This window comes from Haliotis cracherodii, unplaced genomic scaffold, assembly GCF_022045235.1.
Source record: "Haliotis cracherodii isolate W230 unplaced genomic scaffold, xgHalCrac1.p SCAF_6, whole genome shotgun sequence".
Classification (NCBI taxonomy): Eukaryota; Metazoa; Mollusca; class Gastropoda; order Lepetellida; family Haliotidae; genus Haliotis; species Haliotis cracherodii.
The window spans coordinates 41,851,089-41,874,494 of NW_027266319.1; the positions used below are offsets into that span (position 1 = coordinate 41,851,089).

At 42.0% G+C, this 23,406-nt stretch overlaps 1 protein-coding gene across 3 annotated transcripts in view; it reads right to left on the reverse strand.

Annotated features, from left to right (window-relative positions):
- Positions 1–1,674: 1,674 nt before the first annotated feature.
- Positions 1,675–23,406, reverse strand: part of LOC139446048 (dynein axonemal heavy chain 12-like) — an 82,761-nt gene continuing 61,029 nt past the window's right edge. For 2 of the 3 annotated variants that reach the window (XM_071227316.1, XM_071227314.1), the window contains 17 exons: positions 23,167–23,359; positions 22,362–22,554; positions 21,448–21,620; positions 20,990–21,130; positions 14,408–14,566; positions 14,078–14,222; positions 13,342–13,566; positions 12,337–12,516; positions 11,632–11,772; positions 11,211–11,348; positions 10,296–10,529; positions 9,958–10,143; positions 9,498–9,601; positions 9,175–9,379; positions 8,840–8,977; positions 6,479–6,570; positions 1,675–2,980 (listed from right to left, as the gene is read on the reverse strand). In XM_071227316.1, coding sequence (XP_071083417.1) covers positions 2,719–2,980; positions 6,479–6,570; positions 8,840–8,977; positions 9,175–9,379; positions 9,498–9,601; positions 9,958–10,143; positions 10,296–10,529; positions 11,211–11,348; positions 11,632–11,772; positions 12,337–12,516; positions 13,342–13,566; positions 14,078–14,222; positions 14,408–14,566; positions 20,990–21,130; positions 21,448–21,620; positions 22,362–22,554; positions 23,167–23,359 — 2,909 coding nt within the window. In that variant the 3' untranslated portion in view covers positions 1,675–2,718. Of the gene's footprint in view, positions 2,981–6,478; positions 6,571–8,839; positions 8,978–9,174; positions 9,380–9,497; positions 9,602–9,957; positions 10,144–10,295; positions 10,530–11,210; positions 11,349–11,631; positions 11,773–12,336; positions 12,517–13,341; positions 13,567–14,077; positions 14,223–14,407; positions 14,567–20,261; positions 20,403–20,989; positions 21,131–21,447; positions 21,621–22,361; positions 22,555–23,166; positions 23,360–23,406 lie in introns of all 3 variants that reach the window. The other variant, XM_071227315.1, reaches the window with a different exon arrangement.

A 23,406-nucleotide genomic window follows, 5' to 3' on the forward strand; every position in this document is an offset into this window, starting at 1 on the left:
CGACTGATTTACGACATCCATTGTCTGAAGAACATTTAATTGCAAAGGCTCATTACCCTGGAGCCATGACATCTATATGCCTTGAAACACTTAATTGCTGTTATTTATAAGATGCTAATCCTAAACTGTTAATCCCCATTTTTGTGTACATCGACCGTCTGCCATACTGCTGATGAATTACTGTTTACATTTATATTTATTACTTACTAAATGTCAGGTGACCTTGGCTATATAAGCCTTGGTCCAGAGAGATTGAGAGAAAGGAGAAAAGCCTAGCTAGGGTTAGGCTGGGTGCTCTGGGGCACCTAGACAACCACAACCACTATGTGCTGACCTGGCACATAGTGTCTTTTGTATGTATATATCTACATGTATAAAGTAAAACTGTATATACTGCAAGCCATCGTCTCCAAGTTGTCACTTCCTACTGAGAACCATACGTCGGAACCTCGCATATGCGAGTATGCAAATTATTCATTAATCGTCAGACGAGACGTATAATGTCCTTAAACGAATAGATCGTTTGATAACGTGACTAGGTTAGTAATGATTGGCAGTCTCGAGGAATGGTGGCTGAAGGGATTTGACTCCTAGGCCTTGTAACAGCAGTACGGGATTCCTCATGAAGTCTCAAGGTATCAGATTGATAAGGTGGGGAGATGACGTCGATTTCCACTCCCATTATGTTAAGACTTCCGTGGAACACAAGCTTCTTCTTGAGATACATTGACTAAGGGTGAGATATGAGCATTAGAATTCTTCCTGACATTTCTGTTGTGATGACAGTTAGCTGAGGTACTTCGTGTGATAGCCATATATAACCTTGTAATCACATGATCTGGACCTCATATGCCCTTGCTGGGAGACTGACAGCTATGTCAAATGTCATCATCTATGCACGCTATTGTTCATATTAACGGGGACGTGAGGGATCAGCTCTGAGGAGCCACTCTACACTGCAGGTCCGGACGTTTGCCGGTGAATCTTTATCCAGCGAGGTACGCCTGCCTCTTTTTCCTTTCGGACAGGTGTGACGAGATACGAGGTTTGCCCTCATCATTTGCCCCCATGTACCAGCCTTGTCCGAGTGGCCATCATTTGAGGTAACTCCAGTTTAGTTTCACTTAAGGTGATAATTCACCAGACAAGTTTTTGTAGATGATCTAGTTTTTCTTGCTGACGTTAAAACTTCTGCAATAAGTGCATCTCTATGCATTTATTGCACATTGTATTCTTTATGCATGAATGGCATTTAGGGTGAGGATTACCTGATAGGGGTATACAATACAATCAACTAATTGCCTACCTACGTTAACTTCAAAATGACGTCAGATGTTCTGTATCTGTGTGCATGAAAGAAGACCTTGAATTGCTGTGTGATAATGTATCCAGTTTGTCCTGTATGTGATCAAAATGTATTTGCTGTTTATTTCAGCACACAGAGGAAAGAAGTATTGTTTTCCCACCTCACGCATGTGCAGTCTAATTATGCTAGAGGATAGCGTTTACCTCAGAACGCACCAGAGACAGTTTGGCAGTGAAGAAAAGGTCTGTTGATAGTGTGAAGACAGCCCAAATTGGAATTAATGGCTATGATGAGGTCAGGTATTTAAAATACTTCATTCAGTTTGTCCCCTGTTAAAGAAGACCAAGTTGTGTTATGTATATATTTTATTAACATCTCATATCACAGTGGTATGGTGGAGAACACACAACATAGTAAATATATGTATATCTGTGTGTACAAGACAGGAGTAGCTCCCATTGGTTTATTTACACATGTACAGTGGACGGAAAGCAGATATAAAAACTATAAACTCTGGAAAGATGTTATTATTATTATACAATTCAATGAAACTGCATATACACTCATGAAGCTCCTGCCTGCTACATCACAACCTACAAACACGTCAGTTGTTGGTGCACTCAGTACTCGTATGCACAATTCATTTGGAAATGTTAGATTTTCAGCACTCAAGGTTGTAAACTAACATCCACCAAAACCTGTAAAATATATGTGTGACCAGTATAATTAAACACTGCACTGAAGACTTGAGAATGCTGGTTTCACTTAAAAAGAACACAAACAAAGCATAAAACATGTAAGTCTGTTACCAAATGTGGACCAAACTAAATGTATATTTTGTGTTGTTGACTTGTTTATCACAGTTAGAGTCAAGTCCCCTATCTACTGCACACAACTGAAGGTTGGGAGGGGAGGTAATACTGTTCATCTGGGCGGTGCTTCAGTTATATATCACACTGGTATAGTCACAAACTGACAATCTTTTAGTTATTTGTGTAAGATGTAACATGTAAACATTTGTCAATGAATAAATACTCCTGAGAGATCAGGGGACAAAAAGATATGAAATCTTCGATCTTATGGCTTAACAACATGTAATCTTTTGAAAATGCTGTGTATGTGTAAATATAAGTAACTGTGCTTGTGGTTTCCTCAATATCAGAATAAATAAAACACTTGATATTCAAAATCAATATCAAATTATGCATACACATTCAGGCTGCATTTGGTTTAGAAGAATTTTCTTTTGTGAAAGCATATTACTAATGTTTTAAATCTTATTATAATTTCAGTAACAATGAACAATGGTAACAAAATAAAAAGGATTGATTTCAACATACATGTCAACATAGAACTGGAATGTTTGTGTTCAGCTGGACATCAGTGGTAAACTCAAGTATTTTGTCCATGTTCTAGTTGTTGAGCTGACACAAGAGAGCAGTGCCCCGCTTGACCCAGTGTTGGATTGGCTTCTCAGTGGGCAGTAGGATGGCCATCACAAAGTTGGTGGAATGACCGGTTGTCGACAGTGTGCCCCGACGTTCGCTGGTCTTGTACACGGGACATTTGTAGCGCTTGTTGGACACATCAATCTTTTCCTGTAGACATGGCTTCAGCCAGATGATGGGAACAGCATCATTGAGAATCTTTGGCAGTTGTTCTGTCAAACAGCCACTGTAACATAAACATAGCATTTAACTTACTAATTTTCATATCACAAGGGCTAGTGGTGTTCATTCCCATTACACCAGGAAATGACGTGATACCAGGAGTATGTGTGGCACTAGTGAATACCTGGAGTATGTGTGGCACCAGTAGTTACCAGGAGTATGTGTGGCACTAGTAGATACCAGGAGTAGGTGTGGCACCAGTAGATACCAGGAGTAGGTGTGGCACTAGTAGATACCAGGAGTAGGTTTGGCACCAGTAGATACCAGGAGTAGTTGTGGCACGAGTAGATACCAGGAGTAGGCGTGGCACCAGTAGATACCAGGAGTAGGCATGGCACCAGTAGATACCAGGAGTATGTGTGGCACTAGTAGATATCAGGAGTAGGTGTGGCACTAGTAGATACAAGGAGTAGATGTGGCACTAGTAGATGTGGCACTAATAGATACCAGGAGTAGGTGTGGCACTAGTAGATACCAGGAGTAGGTGTGGCACCAGTAGATACCAGGAGTGTGTGTGGCACTAGTAGATACCAGGAGTAGGTGTGGCACCAATAGATACCAGGAGTATGTGTGGCACCAGTAGATACCAGGAGTAGGCGTGGCACCAGTAGATACTAGGAGTATATGTGTGGCACTAGTAGATACCAGGAGTAGGTGTGGCACCAGTAGATACCAGGAGTAGGTGTGGCACTAGTAGATACCAGGAGTAGCTGTGGCACTAGTAGATACCAGGAGTAGACATGACACTAATAGATACCAGGAGTAGGTTTGGCTCTAGTAGATACCAGGAGTAGGTTTGGCACCAGTAGATACCAGGAGTAGGTGTGGCACGAGTAGATACCAGGAGTAGGCGTGGCACCAGTAGATACCAGGAGTAGGCATGGCACCAGTAGATACCAGGAGTATGTGTGGCACTAGTAGATATCAGGAGTAGGTGTGGCACCAGTAGATACAAGGAGTAAATGTGGCACTAGTAGATACCAGGAGTAGGTGTGGCACCAGTAGATACCAGGAGTAGGTTTTGCACCAGTAGATACCAGGAGTAAGCATGGCATCAGTAGGTACCAGGAGTAGGTGTGGCACCAGTAGATACCAGGAGTAGGTGTGGCACCAGTAGATACCAGGAGTAGGTTTGGCACTAGTAGATACCAGGAGTAGGTGTGGCACGAGTAGATACCAGGAGTAGGTGTGGCACTAGTAGATACCAGGAGTAGGTGTGGCACTAGTAGATACCAGGAGTAGGTTTGGCACTAGTAGATACCAGGAATAGGTGTGGTACCAATAGATACCAGGAGTAGGTTTGGCACCAGTAGATACCAGGAGTAGGCGTGGCACCAGTAGATACGAGGAGTAGGTGTGGCACCAGTAGATACCAGGAGTAGGTATGGCACCAGTAGATACCAGGAGTAAGCGTGGCACCAGTAGATACCAGGAGTAGGTGTTGCACCAGTAGATACCAGGAGTAGGTTTGGCACCAGTAGGTACCAGGAGTAAGCGTGGCACCAGTAGATACCAGGAGTAGGTGTGGCACCAGTAGATACCAGGAGTAGGCATGGCACCAGTAGATACCAGGAGTAGGTGTGGCACCAGTAGATACCAGGAGTAGGTTTGGCACCAGTAGATACCAGGAGTAAGCGTGGCACCAGTAGATACCAGGAGTAGGTGTGGCACCAGTAGAATGATGGCATCTTTGATTATCTAGTGTATTTTATCTCATCAATAATAAACATGGCAGTTTGTGAAGGTAGGCTCAGGGGAAGTGACATGTAAAAATACACTATTTCTGTAAGGGTGACGAAAAAAGTAGTTATTTGTTAGTTAGTAGTAATCTGAAACACTGTTATCTTGTACAGCATATTTCCCAGTGAAATTGTTGGAAATTACAAATTTCCAGACTAACATATCATGGGTGTGTTACATGTCCCTTTAATCGATTACTATACTGAACAACAAAAGTTCCTGTGATATTGAATAAAATTTAATGCAAAGTTATGTTTTTTACCAAATCTGAAACAATTTCGAGTTGCAACAGATAAAAGACTCCTGTAAGTGTTCAAATGGTTTAATTTGCCATACTGACTTCAGAAAATGAGTGATTTCATAAAAAACATGAACATGCCAAAACGTCAATTTACAAATCAATAGCATGTGTGTCCACCTCTGGTTGCGATGCAAGCAACACATCTCCATCTTATGGAATGGACCAGGCGTCGTACAAAGTCCTGTGGGATACCTGTCCATATCTGCTGGAGCATGTTTCGAAGTTCCTGGAGTGTCTGTGGAACACGTGGTTGACGTCGAAGGCCCCGATCCATCTCATCCCACATGTGCTCGATTGGTGAGAGATCAGGGGAGCGAGCCGGCCAGGGGATGACATTTACATTGTTTTGTTGAAGAGAATCCAGAACAAGTGGAGCAATATGAGGCTGGGCGTTGTCATGTTGAAAGGTAATGCCTGGGCCATTACACCGCAAAAACGGTAGAACAGGGCCGATGGTCTCGTCGCGGTAGCGCTGACCAATGAGATTTCCCTCTACCACTATCAAACGGGTCCTCTGTCTTGCTGTAATCCCACCCCATACCATAACGCTGCTGCCCCTGAACCGATCTTCTTCCATGACACAATGATTTGCGTACATTCACCTCGTCATAGGTACGCTCGAATCCGTCCATCGCTGTGGCTGAGGTGAAAAAGGAGACTCATCAGTGAATAGAACTTGTCCCCACTGCATGGCTGTCCAGCGTAGACGCTGTCTACACCACTGTAGACGTGCTTGATGGTGGTTTCCTGTCAATATGGGACATCTGGCGGGTCTTCTGGCGACAACCTCTGAGGCGACAAAGTATGGTTTGTGAAGATATTCGTCGAAGGGCAGGGATGCTTCTTGCAGTCACTGTTGCTGGCTGGAATCGATTTCGTAGGTCTGTTGTTTTGAATCCAGTTGTCTTGTCGATTATTGGTTTCACGTGGCCTGCCATTCCGAGGATGGTCTCTTCATCTGTTGCCAACGTTGCCATAAACACCAAATGGTGTTTCTGTAGACGTTAAATTGTCTTACAAAATCACTTTGACTTGATCCAGCTTCAAGCATACCAATGGCTCACAGACACTCATTTTCGGACAGGCATGGCATTTCGTAAAGTTGAATAATTGCGTAATTTTGTTGTTTTTATGAGTAATTGTTGTCAGCACGATGCTAAACAATGCATATGGAATCCCGTTAATGCACATGTTTTTATACCCATTCTTGGGTACTGAATTGCATGCGGCTTGCATAAAAAGTCAACTTTTGCATGGAATGCATGCTTTTATGTAGCAGTTGTGTTTTTGTGACTTGATACCATACATGTACTACAATATTGAAAACCAAACTTTACTTGTTTGAAAAATACACTAAAATATTGCTGTCACAGGAACTTTTGTTGTTCCAGCAGTTATGGTTTAGTAACCAGGGATCCCGGCTATACAGAATAGAATAGATTGCTGATGTTCTTAGTGTACCTGTTTTTGTCCCAGCGGGCTCCATCCAGGAACAGACCGACGATGTAAGCTCCATCTTCAGGTGCCTCACTCAGAGTGTCATGGACTAAAACCTGAAACAAAGAACATCATGATGTTCAATAAATGTCATACATTATGGATCCACAGGTTCGAACAAGATGACACATGGGCAGAAATCAAGCTATGTGAGACCCTACTGCTGTCAGTTTTTAGGAGACTGTCTGCTGAGTTTGTTAGAATGGATCTGGCTATTCATATTATCAAATGCATGACACACAGATACCCCTGGAAGAGAGTTAAGTTATGTGACCAGTCAAATCAAATGAAGACACCACAGGTTAATCAGCTGTCAACTCTCAACAAGTTTCATTGTTTGCTAAATATATAATATGCTGTTTTTTCAGAGGAAGAATCCCTTGAGGTATTGAAAATACTTGTGATTCATTCTCTTATCTTCGGTCTGTGTGGTATTTCCATATTAAGTTGCTCACAATCGGAAAACATTGACAAAGTGATTATGAACCACTGTTTCTAAGACTATAACTTCAAGTGTGTTGATGAGCAGAGCTCCACAGACAGGATTGGAACAAGTGTGTTGTTGAGCAGAGCTCCACAGACAGGATTGGAACAAGTGTGTTGATTAGCAGAGCTCCACAGACAGGATTGGAACAACTGTGTTGATGAGCAGAGCTCCACAGACAGGATTGGAACAACTGTGTTGATGAGCAGACCTCCACAGACAGGATTGGAACAACTGTGTTGATGAGCAGAGCTCCACAGACAGGATTGGAACAACTGTGTTGATGAGCAGAGCTCCACAGACAGGATTGGAACAACTGTGTTGATGAGCAGACCTCCACAGACAGGATTGGAACAACTGTGTTGATGAGCAGACCTCCACAGACAGGATTGGAACTGTGTTGATGAGCAGACCTCCACAGACAGGATTGGAACAACTGTGTTGATGAGCAGAGCTCCATAGACAGGATTGGAACAAGTGTCTTGATGAGCAGGTGAGGTGAGGTGAAATGGGGTTTAACGTCGCATCCAAGATTATTGCTCTTATACAGCGACGTGCATGTACGTGTGTGTGTTTGTGTGGCTGCATGTACTAGTCCGGACTGATGCCGATTTATAGTGCTAGCTCACTGAGATACCATGACGCAGTTTTAACATGAATACCCCGCACAGACACAGTATACTGACTCCGAGCCGACCAGTCCTTGTTTTAGCCCCTTGATGCCAAGCGCCAGACAGGGTAACAACATGTACCATCTTTTAATGTCTTTTGCTTTGACGCGGTCAGGGGTCGAACGCCGGACCTTCCGCTCTCCGGGCGGACGCTCTACCAATAGACCACGGAGGTGGTTTGTTGATGAGCAGACCTCCACAGACAGGATTGGAACTGTGTTGATGAGCAGACCTCCACAGACAGGACTGGAACAAGTGTGTTGATGAGCAGAGCTCCACAGACAGGATTGGAACAAGTGTGTTGATGAGCAGAGCTCCACAGACAGGATTGGAACAAGTGTGTTGATGAGCAGAGCTCCACAGACAGGATTGTAACATGTGTGTTGATGAGCAGGGCTCCACAGACAGGATTGGAACTGTGTTGATGAGCAGAGCTCCACAGACAGGATTGGAACAAGTGTGTTGATTAGCAGAGCTCCACAGACAGGATTGGAACAACTGTGTTGATGAGCAGAGCTCCACAGACAGGATTGGAACAAGTGTGTTGATGAGCAGAGCTCCACAGACAGGATTGGAACAACTGTGTTGATGAGCAGAGCTCCACAGACAGGATTGGAACAAGTGTGTTGATGAGCAGGGCTCCACAGACAGGATTCATCATGTTACACAGCAGCTGTCAAAGTAAAACATGATAATTGTTGTTGTCTATCCACTACCTATGATGAATGTATTTGCTAATAATTGTAGACAGATGTTTGTCTGAACTTTTAAAATGATAATAGAAATGAAGATCGCCATCTTCGACTGGAATCTGCACTGGGGTCTTGGGAACACCATAGAATGAGCAAATGAATGTTTTACACCAAGGTCTGCAATATGTCAGTAACTTGCAAATTATGAGAAGCAGGCAGATCAGTTGTTGAAAGTATGAGTAACAATGCATACAACAGCTATAATATCTCCCCTGTTGCAACAACAAAGTTCGGCCCAAGCTGTACAGATGGAGTACCGAGAGACGCGATGTCCAGATCCAAGAGATCATCCTCCACCCCTGGGAGTAGCGACCATCGCACCAACATGGGGACAGCCATGAACAGGTGACATGACGTAGTTTAAACATGTGTTCTGAAGCTTCAAGAACATTCAAATAGTTTCTATTTAACTACCTACCTCAAAGTCAAAGGCCAGTTTATCGATGGGTATGGTGTATTTCCTGGCGTAGTTCTGCATGACACCAGTGAGGAAGGCCTGAGTGAAGAAGAAGCCAGACACCCAGAATACCGGGGGCTTGCTGCTGTCATACCAGTTCTGTTGACGGAAATAATATTTCTTCAACAATGGCAGATAATGTGAAAAAAATACATAATTTTCATTCAAACATGTGCAGATGAATTGATTTCATTCATCACAAAAATCCAAATCCATATTCAAACCAAATTTGAAAACTTGAAATCATTTTCAACAATTCCTAGGATTCTTCCCAAGATGAATTACATTTTCCTCACCTGTAAGAATTTCAGTCTTTCGAGGAAATCTGTGATGTAGCTGCCCAGTGGTTTGAGGGAGGGGTATGAGCGCTTGGCCCACATGGCTGGCTGGCGTCCAATGAGGAGACTTCCAGCCATGTCCTCCAGCTCAGACGACATGACCACCAGCCCCTTGATGGCCTTCTGCAGGTTCTGCAGGCTGGATCTGATGATGGTCAGGAGTCTGCAGCAGGAGATGTAACACTAGTTCAACACACATACCTATAGGATAGCTTCTTTAAGCTGACATCACCCCATCTCTTCAAGGTATATAACATACAAGAAGGTTAATGTGGCTGTACCTGTTGAATCTTTCCATCTCCTGCACCAGCACAGTGTTCATGCTCTCACTATACACAACTGGGAACTTCTTGGTGGCTTCTTCAATGTCATAGTCACTTGGCAACTGGTTAAACAAATAAAGTCAAAATTCATTTGCAGTTTTGTATATTATATTATTGTATGTTATATTTGCATGACCACAATAAATTAATTATTCGATTTTTCATCCCGATTGGAAACATTTTGATGCTTTATGTTTTTTTATCTTTTATTTTTTCTTAAAGTGTTCAAGGCATCAGTTGTTGTCAGATGTGATTCTCATGAAGCATGAATGTCTGGGAGGATACCATATATGGTGTGTTTATAATTGCAGATAACAATATTATACAACAGATCAATAACCAGCTTGTCATTCATAAATAGCAAGAATTGGAAAACAAATTCACAGCAATGTGAATAAAATAAGACCCCACTACCCACCTTTGCGAGAATATCAGCTGAAATGTCGGAAAGTTTGTCATCTGTCTTCCCTCCCCCTCCCCCACCAGAGCGACCTTGTGTCAGGAGGACCGAGGCAAACAGTAGGTTAGTTTCCTGCAATTCTCGGGAGATATCCACATTCTCATGCATACCAAACACTTCCGGGTGCTGGTTCTGGGGCAGGTTCTGTCAAGCAAAGGTCTAAACTGTACAGGCTAATCAAAGGAAAAATATGTGGATCTAGTATTAAAACAATTTAATCCTCTACAAAACTGTGCTGGCATCACATCACAAACAATTTTAACTCCATTCTAAACTTTACATAATGACCTTGTCACCTTAATGAACTGTACATAGTCCTTGTAGGATCCTTTAGGAGGGGAAAAGTAGACACCCGAGGCAGAGAACTTGTACTTGGGGTCCATGATGATGTGAGCGTTGTAAAAGTCATCCAGGATGGTGAGCAGACATCGCCTGTCCCAGTCGTCCGTTACACGACCTCCGTAGTTACACTCCCCAGTCATGTAAGACACAGCGTCATACGGCACTTCATCGTACTCGTTGATGAACATCTGCATGCAGATACACACACACTAAGTATGTACCTTCTTGATAATGAGTTATACATCAGTAGGCATTTTACTGTATTTCACTTTTTTCATTTGTCAACAAAAAAGTGAAACTTTTATTATAAAAACATATATCTAAATTTACCAAAAAAAGAAAGTTACAAATAACACATTAAATACACGACTGAAATTATCTTTGCAAAGGTTTGACATTCATGATTGACAGATCATCAATGGCTGCAGATAGAAGATAGTTATTCCTTTAGTGCATGTAGTGCAATCCATATGGTCAAGGGGAGAGAATCAGATGTTGTTTTCCTTTCAATTCTGCTCTGCTTGGTAAACCTTCCTAGCTTGGTAAACCTTCCTAGCTTGGTAAATCTTCCTAGCTTGTACAAGACTTAAGAAATCAAACTTTGTTTGTTGATACAGGTGTTCACAAATGTACTGTACAATAAAACCAATCAAATGGAAATAGATCATCACCAAAATGTAACCAATTTCTTCATTTAAGTTCAATCCCATCATTGTACTGCTGGTGTAGCTCAGTTTGAGATGAAATTCTTGCAGCAGAGATAAATTTTAACTCCATGTTTTAAGAAACATTTTTGACCCTAAATTACAAAGTTGGCCTGTACATATTTGATCAGTTTGTATCATGTTCTAGTTCTACAGCTGTCACACCTGTAGTTGTCTGATAGAGATCCGGAGATCGGACTCGTTGAAGCCATAAGGGATGTTCCAGCCAATGGGGCCCATCTTCCTCCTCTCCTGCACCAGGCCATGGAAGAAACACAGCCCAAACAACAGCTTCTCAAATTGCTGAAACAAACAAGCAAGTACCTCACTTCAGGTCAAAAGCAACATATGTGAGTGAGTGAGTATGGTTTTACGCCGCTTTAAGCAATATTCCAGCAATATCACGGTGGGGGACACCAGAAATGGCCTTCACACATTGTACCCATGTAGGGAATTGAACCCGGGTCTTCTGTGTGACGAGTGAATGCTTTAACCACTAGGCTACCCAACCACCCTGACATATATAAACGACAGCACAAAATATAATATTTCTAGATTGAAATTGTTTTTTGGTGAGGCAACTGACCAGTTCCTTTCCGGGACATCCCCGGAAGAATTCCTCGTCACTGATGGGGTCGTTGAGGTAGGACTGCAGCAGGTTCTGGCGCAGGCCAGTGGGAGGCTCATTGGTCATCTTCACACCGTTCTGCAGCACTGTCACAGGGAACTGAAACATATCATCCAAAAGTTAACTGTCTCTACCAGGTCATCATTATACATATTTCATAAACTCATGTGTTACAAATATCAAATGAGTACCTTGTCTGAGGGGTGGCTAGTGAGTGGCAGTGTTATGCCTGTTCTGCTGGTTGACATACCTTGTCTGAGGGGTGGCTAGTGAGTGGCAGTGTTATGCCTGTTCTGCTGGTTGACATACCTTGTCTGAGGGGTAGCTGGTGAGTGGCAGTGTTATGCCTGTTCTGCTGGTTGACATACCTTGTCTGAGGGGTGGCTAGTGAGTGGCAGTGTTATGCCTGTTCTGCTGGTTGACATACCTTGTCTGAGGGGTAGCTGGTGAGTGGCAGTGTAATGCCTGTTCTGCTGGTTGACATACCTTGTCTGAGGGGTAGCTAGTGAGTGGCAGTGTTATGCCTGTTCTGCTGGTTGACATACCTTGTCTGAGGGGTGGCTAGTGAGTGGCAGTGTTATGCCTGTTCTGCTGGTTGACATACCTTGTCTGAGGGGTAGCTGGTGAGTGGCAGTGTTATGCCTGTTCTGCTGGTTGACATACCTTGTCTGAGGGGTAGCTGGTGAGCCACAGTCTGAACTCGGGGTGAGTGTTCTCAGTGTTGAAGTCTTCACATATCTTCTCGAGGGCAGTCATCCAGGAGACAGCCAGATGACAGTTTTGCAGCAGTACCCATGTACCATCTGCCCGCGCCTTCTCTATCATCTTAGAAGCAATAGGACCCTGGGAAACAGTGGATGGAAGTTAGCATCCTCATGTACAATAATGGGATTTAAAGGCTTCAGTTCTATATACTATAGTTTTCAATTTAATGAATTAATCATAATATTTTAATCTCTCACTATACAGTTGTGTTGAACTTTGATGGGTGGAAAATATGGTTGTCTCAAAGTAAAAGCATGGTCCTTGTGTGTTCCTTCTTTATTCATCATAACTTAACCTTCGATGTGTCAAATCTGATGTCTTGAAGTCATTTTCCAGTCCAAAACATGTACTTCCAGAATGCATTTTGTCGCTTAATTTTTATTATGTGTATGTATATTATACATTTAATAATACATAAATGTACATATATTACTACCATTCCATTATTGCCAATAACGATAAAAGTAATGTTGGACATTTGTTTCATTTCCTCGTTTGTTTGTCACATGTTTTGTGTTATTTTTTTTTCTATCCAATCAGTTCATTTTTTGGTTGTGTTGAACCTCGGATAACTCGAAGTATTTCCTTCGGTCCCTTCACCTTCAACACACCGGTGTTTGGCTGTATTTCACTACCATTGACATATGCCACCACAACACAAACTCATTGCGAAACCTGAAAACTGCATGTCCTTGAATGTCAGAATGACATATCCTCCATCTTTTTGAAAATAAAATGCATAATGACCTTAGGCATTAATTAAATAAAGATAACTGCACATTCTTATTAACTGGTGTAATATTTTAAAAACATGCATATTTGAAAAATGGTTCAAAGATTTTCTATGAAAAATATGTCTTTTTCAAATATGCATTAAGTAGCGTTATATTTCTATATTGTCACCTGTCCCTGCCCAAGGGAGATGGAGTTAAACTTGTTGCCACCATATCCCTTGTCATCGGCAAACTTGAGCAGGCTCATGGTGGGGTCGGCGCCGGGTGACAGGACAAAGATGAGAGGGGTCGTCTGGTTGGAGTCAACATAACTCTTGGCAAGGTCAAATGGTGGAGGCTCCACAAACTTCTTCCCAAGCTTGTCCATCACAAAGTCTGTGATGGCCGGAGCAATCTGTGCATGCAATAGGGGTCATATCTACTCTTGTTTCATGCCAACCAACAAATAGAAACCAAGTCAAGACTAGGACATAAGTGCAAACACTGAAATGTACTGACTGTCAGTTATCATGATTATAGAAGTAAATAATTAAAGTTTTCAAATATATAACTCTTAAGTTTATACAAAACAGTCTAATACAAGTTCCATCTCCTTGCTGTAAGAAGCAAACTGGATGTGTATTGGTTGGACAAAAGGTCTGAGTATGAGGATGGTAACGTTGATCATTCCACAAAGTGATCATCATACAAAGCCAATCATAACTCACAAACTCTAACATAATTTACAACAGTTGTGGTGCTAGGATCACTTTGTGGAATCACTTTGAAGACAGGACCTGGATGCACAAGACTGGTACCTCCACATCAAGGACACTACAATATCAAAAACAGCTGTACATCAGTTGGCCAGTCCAGCAGAGACTGTCAGCTGTCACCTACAACACGGTACTGACGTCAGTGTGTACCTTGTCTGGACGGATACAGCGGAGCACAATCATCTTCTGAAACTCATTCAGCTGAGAGTGATACGGATCTGGCAGCTCCGCCTTGTTCGGTTCCTTGTTGTTGTAGAACTCACGCCATTTGTCAGTGTTCTTCATGAAGTGCTCCCTGTTGCAAGACATAGTTGTATCTGAGGTTCAGAATTCATTCCGACAGCAACACTTTCACCTTAGTTATTTTTTCACCTCTAATTATAATTGCAGATAACTATTAAATACTGTCATTCCTAATTATAATATTCCACAAATTGAGATAATAATGTTACTTATTTGTTTTTAAAAGTATGTCCTTACTTGAACTTTTTGAAATGTTTTAAGTCTGAAAGGCGACAGATCTCATCCCAACTCTTGTCAGACAGCCATGACGGTGCTGGGTTGGCCAGCTTGTTGTCCAGTCCCACACCACCGGTAAGGAAGAACATGAACTCTTCCAGGTCAAGGTCGTTACGAGCTCTGCAGGACACACATGACACTCTCAGTATACGTCATACCTAGACAATAAAGGCATGATATCTACCCCCACATACTTGACCAGTGTACCTGTAGCCATCATACCTAGACAATAAAGCCATGATATCTACCCCCACATACTTGACCAGTGTACCTGTAGCCATCATACCTAGACAATAAAGCCATGATATCTACCCCCACATACTTGACCAGTGTACCTGTAGCCATCATACCTAGACAATAAAGGCATGATATCTACCCCCACATACTTGACCAGTGTACCTGTAGCCATCACACCTAGACAATAAAGCCATGATATCTACCCCCACATACTTGACCAGTGTACCTGTAGCCATCATACCTAGACAATAAAGGCATGATATCTACCCCCACATACTTGACCAGTGTACCTGTAGCCATCATACCTAGACAATAAAGCCATGATATCTACCCCCACATACTTGACCAGTGTACCTGTAGCCATCATACCTAGACAATAAAGCCATGATATCTACCCCCACATACTTGACCAGTGTACCTGTAGCCATCATACCTAGACAATAAAGGCATGATATCTACCCCCACATACTTGACCAGTGTACCTGTAGCCATCATACCTAGACAATAAAGCCATGATATCTACCCCCACATACTTGACCAGTGTACCTGTAGCCATCATACCTAGACAATAAAGGCATGATATCTACCCCCACATACTTGACCAGTGTACCTGTAGCCATCATTCCTAGACAATAAAGCCATGATATCTACCCCCACATACTTGACCAGTGTACCTGTAGCCATCATACCTAGACAATAAAGCCATGATATCTACCCCCACATACTTGACCAGTGTACCTGTAGCCATCATACCTAGACAATAAAGCCATGATATCTACCCCCACATACTTGACCAGTGTACCTGTAGCCATCATACCTAGACAATAAAGGCATGATATCTACCCCCACATACTTGACCAGTGTACCTGTAGCCATCATACCTAGACAATAAAGTCATGATATCTACCCCCACATACTTGACCAGTGTACCTGTAGCCATCACAACTAGCCCTAATACCCAGCTACCATAAATAACCAACATACCCAGCCACCATAACTAACCCACATACCTAGCAATCATAACTAACCCACATACCCAGCAATCATGACTAACCCACATACCTCCTCATCATAACTAACCCACACACCTAGCAATCATGACTAACCCACATACCTGGCTATCATAACTAAACCACATACCTAGCCATCATAACTAACCCACATACCTCCTCATCATAACTAACCCACATACCTAGCCATCATAGCTAACCCACATACCTAGCCATCATGACTAACCCACATACGTAGCAATCATGACTAACCCACATACCTAGCCATCATAACTAACCCACATACCTAGCCATCATGACTAACCCACATACCTAGCCATCATGACTAACCAACATACCTACTCATCATAACTAACCCACATACCTAGCAATCATGACTCACCCACATACCCAGCAATCATGACTAATCTACATACCTCCTCATCATAACTAACCCACATACCTAGCAATCATGACTAACCCACATACCTAGCAATCATAACTAACCCACATACCCAGCCATCATAACTAACCGACATACCTCCTCATCATATTTAACCCACATACCTAGCCATCATGACTAACCCACATACCTAGCCATCATAACTAACCCACATACCTGGCTATCATAACTTACCCACATACCTAGCCATCATAACTAACCAACATACCTAGCCATCATAGCTAACCCACATACCTAGCCATCATGACTAACCCACATACCTAGCCATCATGACTAACCCACATACCTCCTCATCATAGCTAACCCACATACCTAGCAATCATGACTAACCCACATACCTCCTCATCATAACTAACCCACATACCTAGCCATCATAACTAACCAACATACCTAGCCATCATAGCTAACCCACATACCCAGCAATCATGACTAACCCACATACCTCCTATCATAACTAACCCACACACCTAGCAATCATGACTAACCCACATACCTGGCTATCATAACTAAACCACATACCTAGCCATCATAACTAACCCACATACCTCCTCATCATAACTAACCCACATACCTAGCCATCATAGCTAACCCACATACCTAGCCATCATGACTAACCCACATACGTAGCAATCATGACTAACCCACATACCTAGCCATCATAGCTAACCCACATACCTAGCCATCATGACTAACCCACATACCCAGCAATCATGACTAACCCACATACCTAGCAATCATAACTAACCCACATACCTAGCCATCATAACTAACCCACATACCTAGCAAACATAACTAACCCACATACCTAGCCATCATGACTAATCCACATACCTCCTCATCATAACTAACCCACATACCTAGCAATCATAACTAACCCACATACCCAGCCATCATAACTAACCGACATACCTCCTCATCATATTTAACCCACATACCTAGCCATCATGACTAACCCACATACCTAGCCATCATAACTAACCCACATACCTGGCTATCATAACTTACCCACATACCTAGCCATCATAACTAACCAACATACCTAGCCATCATAGCTAACCCACATACCTAGCCATCATGACTAACCCACATACCTAGCCATCATGACTAACCCACATACCTCCTCATCATAGCTAACCCACATACCTAGCAATCATGACTAACCCACATACCTCCTCATCATAACTAACCCACATACCTAGCCATCATGACTAACCCACATACCTGGCCATCATAACTAACCCACATACCTAGCCATCATAACTAACCCACATACCTAGCCATCATAGCTAACCCACATACCTAGCCATCATGACTAACCCACATACCTCCTCATCATAGCTAACCCACATACCTAGCAATCATGACTAACCCACATACCTCCTCATCATAACTAACCCATATACCTAGCCATCATGACTAACCCACATACCCAGCCATCATAACTAACCCACATACCTGGCTATCATAACTAACCCACATACCTAGCCATCATAACTAACCCACATACCTAGCCATCATAGCTAACCCACATACCTAGCCATCATGACTAACCCACATACCTAGCCATCATAGCTAACCCACATACCTAGCCATCATGACTAACCCACATACCTAGCCATCATAACTAACCCACATACCTGGCTATCATAACTAACCCACATACCTAGCCATCATAACTAACCCACATACCTAGCCATCATAGCTAACCCACATACCTAGCCATCATGACTAACCCACATACCTAGCCATCATAGCTAACCCACATACCTAGCCATCATGACTAACCCACATACCTAGCCATCATAACTAACCCACATACCTCCTCATCATAGCTAACCCACATACCTAGCCATCATAGCTAACCCACATACCTAGCCATCATGACTAACCCACATACCCAGCAATCATGACTAACCCACATACCTAGCAATCATAACTAACCCACATACCTAGCCATCATAACTAACCCACATACCTAGCCATCATAACTAACCCACATACCTAGCCATCATGACTAACCCACATACCTCCTCATCATAACTAACCCACATACCCAGCAATCATGACTAATCCACATACCTCCTCATCATAACTAACCCACATACCTAGCCATCATGACTAACCCATATACCTAGCCATCATAACTAGCCCACATACCTAGCCATCATGACTAACCCACATACCTAGCCATCATAGCTAACCCACATACCTCCTCCTCATCATAACTAACCCACATACCCAGCTATCATAACCCTCCCACATAACTAGTCTGAATACCCAGCCATCATAACTAGCCCAAATACTTAGCCACCATAACTAGCCCACATAACTAGTCCACATACCCAGCCATCATAACTAGCCCAAATACCTAGCCACCATAACTTGTCCACATTCCTAGCCACCATAACTAGCCCAAATACCTAGCCACCATAACCAGCCCACATAACTAGTCCACATACCCAGCAATAATAACTAGCCCAAATACCTAGCCACCATAACTTGTCCACATTCCTAGCCACCATAACTAGCCCAAATACCTAGCCACCATAACTTGTCCACATTCCTAGCCACCATAACTAGCCCAAATACCTAGCCACCAAAACCAGCCCACATAACTAGTCCACATTCCTAGCCACCATAACTAGCCCAAATACCTCATCATCATCAGAACTAGTCCACAATTAGCCGATCTACTAGTCTAATGTCTAAGTAATGAAACAATAAGTGGGCCATGCCAAATTAAGACAGGTACACAAAATACAAAATAAACAATAAATATAAAATGTAAACTATCATTCATTCCAGTTGTAAGACATTAACCATTCCTCATCACTTAAACCATGGCCATCACATGCATAAGACTTCTACAGTACATTTGCACATAACATGGGCAACCATTGAGACTAAATATTCAACTAAACACAGTGCCAAATATTAATGGAACATTAACAACAAACAAAACACACAATGCTTGCGCAATTATTAATAGCCTTAATAATTAACAAATATGAGTCGGGTAACACACCAGCTAAAGCAATATTTGATAGAGGGTATGCTTGTGACTGGGACAATTTCTCCCACTTTCCTGACAAGCAGAGGGAAATGTCCGAGTTCATTTTCTAGAATGTAGATTCTTTTAACCCTTGCTGGTACCCATCACCAGGTGTAGAGAAATCTACAACCTAGATTAACAACTAGCACAGAGCATTACAAATCTCCATTTCACTATATACTTAAGAGTGAGTCCAAACAGAATACCAGAAATATCAACTGGGCCCCCAAAACATGTCACATTTTTTTATGACCCCCCCCCCCCCCACAGTTACAAATGACCAGTCCCTTAATATTGTTAAAATTTATAATTATTATATTTAAAAAAATAGAATTGTGTCATTTTGTCTTTTTTCCACCACATATATTCATAAAAGGCAACACAAAAGCTTCACACAGTGCCAACATCTATGAACAATAAACATGCATATTTTCTGTGGTTAATGTAAACAGCTGCCAACAACCAGACACTGCTGCATGTGCTGAAACAAACTGTTTAACAAAACAATGTTTTATATCAAAACAAAACATGCAGAGGTTGTTAGATATGGAGGAAACATCTATCTACACGCTCAGATTAGTATAGAGTTAAAAATGTTGTCAGTTGTCTAAGCAAAGCAACAGCAAGGTTAGGCAGTATTTAGTTTGTAAATAGATGAAACAAGAACATGTTAAAAGCATGTAAATATTTGGCAACAGTGAATAGCCAGGCTGATCTGGAGGTGCCTCCCACCAGGTGTCTTTCCAAACACTAGTATCTGTCCAGTCTGACCCGGTCAATATTAAAAGCTCTCAAGCTGTCACTGTAACTTTCACTAAACAGCCTAATGCTCATTTCTATTCCAATCACTGGTTTGTCTGATCCAGACTCTTATACTTACAGGCCGCCATCATATAGCTGGAATATTGCTGAGTGCAGTGTAAAACAACAAACAAATCATTTCTATTCCTGTACTATTTAGATTGCATTTCTGCAGATACAAATTATAATATTTTTTTTTTCATTTTCCTGCATATCTATGTGACTGTCCCTCTTGTCGATGTCAGTAGGTGAGACACATTGCTGCATACTTACAGCAGTATATTTGAGCAGAGAAGGAAAGAGAAGAGCAGCTTGTCTTTTTCAAATAGAGATCTACAGACATTGCAATAGAGGTTATAGGTGAAGTGGTCCGACAGGTAGCGCAATCTTTTTTCCAGGATCTTGGATTTGTTGCTGAAACAGACGAGACGAGTACGTGGAGATGATAGATGGCAGAGATGACAGCAGGCGGCGCACCACCGTCTCACATCCATCAGATGTTGCAATTCCTCTTTCCTAGACACCAGCAGGCTGATTGGAACAGTCTCAGGGTACAAGTTTTCATTTGAAACGCAATTGGCAGTGAACACTGCAAAACCACAATAACTTCAAGGATTACAAGTTTTCTGTAACTACACAAGATTTGAGGCAGACTCACAATCCAGAGACATTAAAAGGCCAGTGCAGAAGTAATATGTCTGGATGAGAAAAAGTAGACCTTAATTAAGTTGATAATTTTGTTCAGTAGCATCAACTGAACAACATTGAAATAATTATGATAACGACAGTACAAAAATATTACCACCTGTTCAAAAGGAGTTAGAATATGCCCGGATTCAAGTGTAGTTACTGATCAGAAAAGCTGCCATCCACAAAAGTGATTGCATGTCGCATTCTGTGCTAGTCACCTGATGGAGAGTGAGGGATGGTGGAGCAGCCACAGCTGTGAAAGATGGTCATGCCTAGCCACTGCTAATGCTGCAATGCCACTTAGTACTTACAGCAATTGTTTGGCACACAGGAGAAACGCAAACACCAACTTGTGCTTGGCAAATATGGACCGAGAGACATTGTCATACAACTGATAGGAAAAATAGTCTTTCAGGTAGCGAAGACGCTTCTCCAAGATCTTAGACTTATTACTGCAAAAACAAAGCTTATTAAAACATGCAAATCCTTACAAACTACAGATGATATTTTAGAATTCAGAATTATGTCAAAACCTCATCTCCAAATATATTTAACAAATCTATACTAATTATGCTGAGGCTTTGGATTATTGACATCATTATACATGCTTGTTTGAAATAAAATATTTTAATTTTAGTGAACAAATAATAAAAACATGGAAAATTCTAAGAATTTTATTTGTTTTCACCATTCCACAAGTGACCTTAGTAAAACAGTTAACCAGCCCTTCTACTGTTTCCCAACAGCTGGATGGCTTAAAATATCTCACCTGTCCTGTATGGACATGACGAAGAGGTTGACGAACCAGATGAGGGAGTACTGGTACATAGGGTCTATGTTGGGCAGGTCAGCGATGGAGAAGAACAAGATGGAGGAATGTTTAGCTATTGGACGGTACCCCATACGAGAAGTCTCAATCTTCTTCTCCGTCTCCTCTGCGATCTGATAAAGGAGATTACAACTGCATATAGCCCATGAAGGTGGAATTCCTTTATCCAAACAAAATGAGAGTCTTCCCTTCAGTTTAAATTCCTATTAAACAGCTAATTTGATGGCAGCATCACTGATGTTAATATTCATAGAATAGTACTTTTTGTCTTACAATGAGCGATATGACATCATAATGGTGACGTGCGGTGTAGAACAAAAGCTTTGCAAAGCTTACTTAGTTTTCTTTAAGGGTGCCCACCTCATGTTGGCTTACCAAGTTGCCGTGCTATATGCTTTCAATGCCTGTCATACTGTCAACAAACTGCTTGAGCATATATACAGCACCATATTTTGTTTACAGGCTGTAGTCGGTGATTCAGTAATTCAGATCAACAACCCACTCAAAACACTGGACTCAACCCATACTCTATATGTTTGCTAACACAATTTATTTAGTCATGGTAGAATAAACTAAACTTAATTTAGCTTGGTAAAATCTACAGGTAACCTAACTTAGTATGTTTATCTCCTAACTAGCATTCATGAAATAATATGTTAAACCCTATCAGACTGAGCTTAACCTTAGTTAATATATATTAATAGAACATTTCAGTTTGTTTACCAGAACAATTGCATGATGTAAATTGAAAATATGAATTTATATGTAGTATTTGTCAGTAGCTAAAACAAAAGGAATTAAAATAAACAATTTCAAATACTTGTCTCATTTATATATATCAGCGCAGAGATTACCTTCTGTTTCTTGGAGATTTCATCAGAGAGTATTTTGGAGGAGTCAAGGATCTGGATGGCACTTTCGTCCTCTAGAATGTTGCCCTCAGAGGCTGACAGAGTGTGCAGGATCTTGTCCTCAATCTCCTTCAGCTGCTTCCTGTTGGCTGCACTTGTCACAATCAGAGCCTGTCTCTCCTCCTCCAGCTCAGGCCTGTAACACACAACATACTCTCTGTCAGGCACATGGAGACTGTTTTCAGACACATTGAGACTCTATTGCCAGACACATGGAGACTATCTTGTCCGACACATGGAGACTGTTTTCAGACACATTGAGACTCTATTGCCAGACACATGGAGACTATCTTGTCGACACATGGAGACTGTTTTCAGACACATGGAGACTCTATTGCCAGACACATGGAGACTATCTTGTCGACACATGGAGACTGTTTTCAGACACATGGAGACTCTATTGCCAGACACATGGAGACTATCTTGTCCGACACATGGAGACTGTTTTCAGACACATGGAGTCTCTATTGCCAGACACATGGAGACTATCTTGTCCGACACATGGAACCTCTTGTCAGACACATGGAGATGCCAGACACATGGAGATACTCTTGTTTTCATGATGCATATATCCTACATACCTTAGGCTTAACTCTTCAATGAACGTCATGTTACAGATACTGAGACCCATGATAATGATAGAAAGGACTACACCATGTATGTAAGTGACTATTGCCATGGGGTATCACTCTCTGGCCAACTGACCAGTCCACTCACCTCTCCTTGGCCAACTGACCAGTCCACTCACCTCTCCTTGGCCACCACTATTCCCAGCAGCTGGTCCTCCAGACCCTCTGGGGTGATCATGAAGTTGAGCAGTGACACCTTGGTTGAAATCTCAGGCAGGTAGTGCGGGTTGCGGAGCTTGGTGGTGATGTAGAAACGGAAGTCCTGGCTGTACTCAATCACATTGTCTCCGAGTCGGATCATGTCAACGCCAGCTAATAAACAAAACAAAAGTCTTACTCACCAGCTAATTTCACCTTTT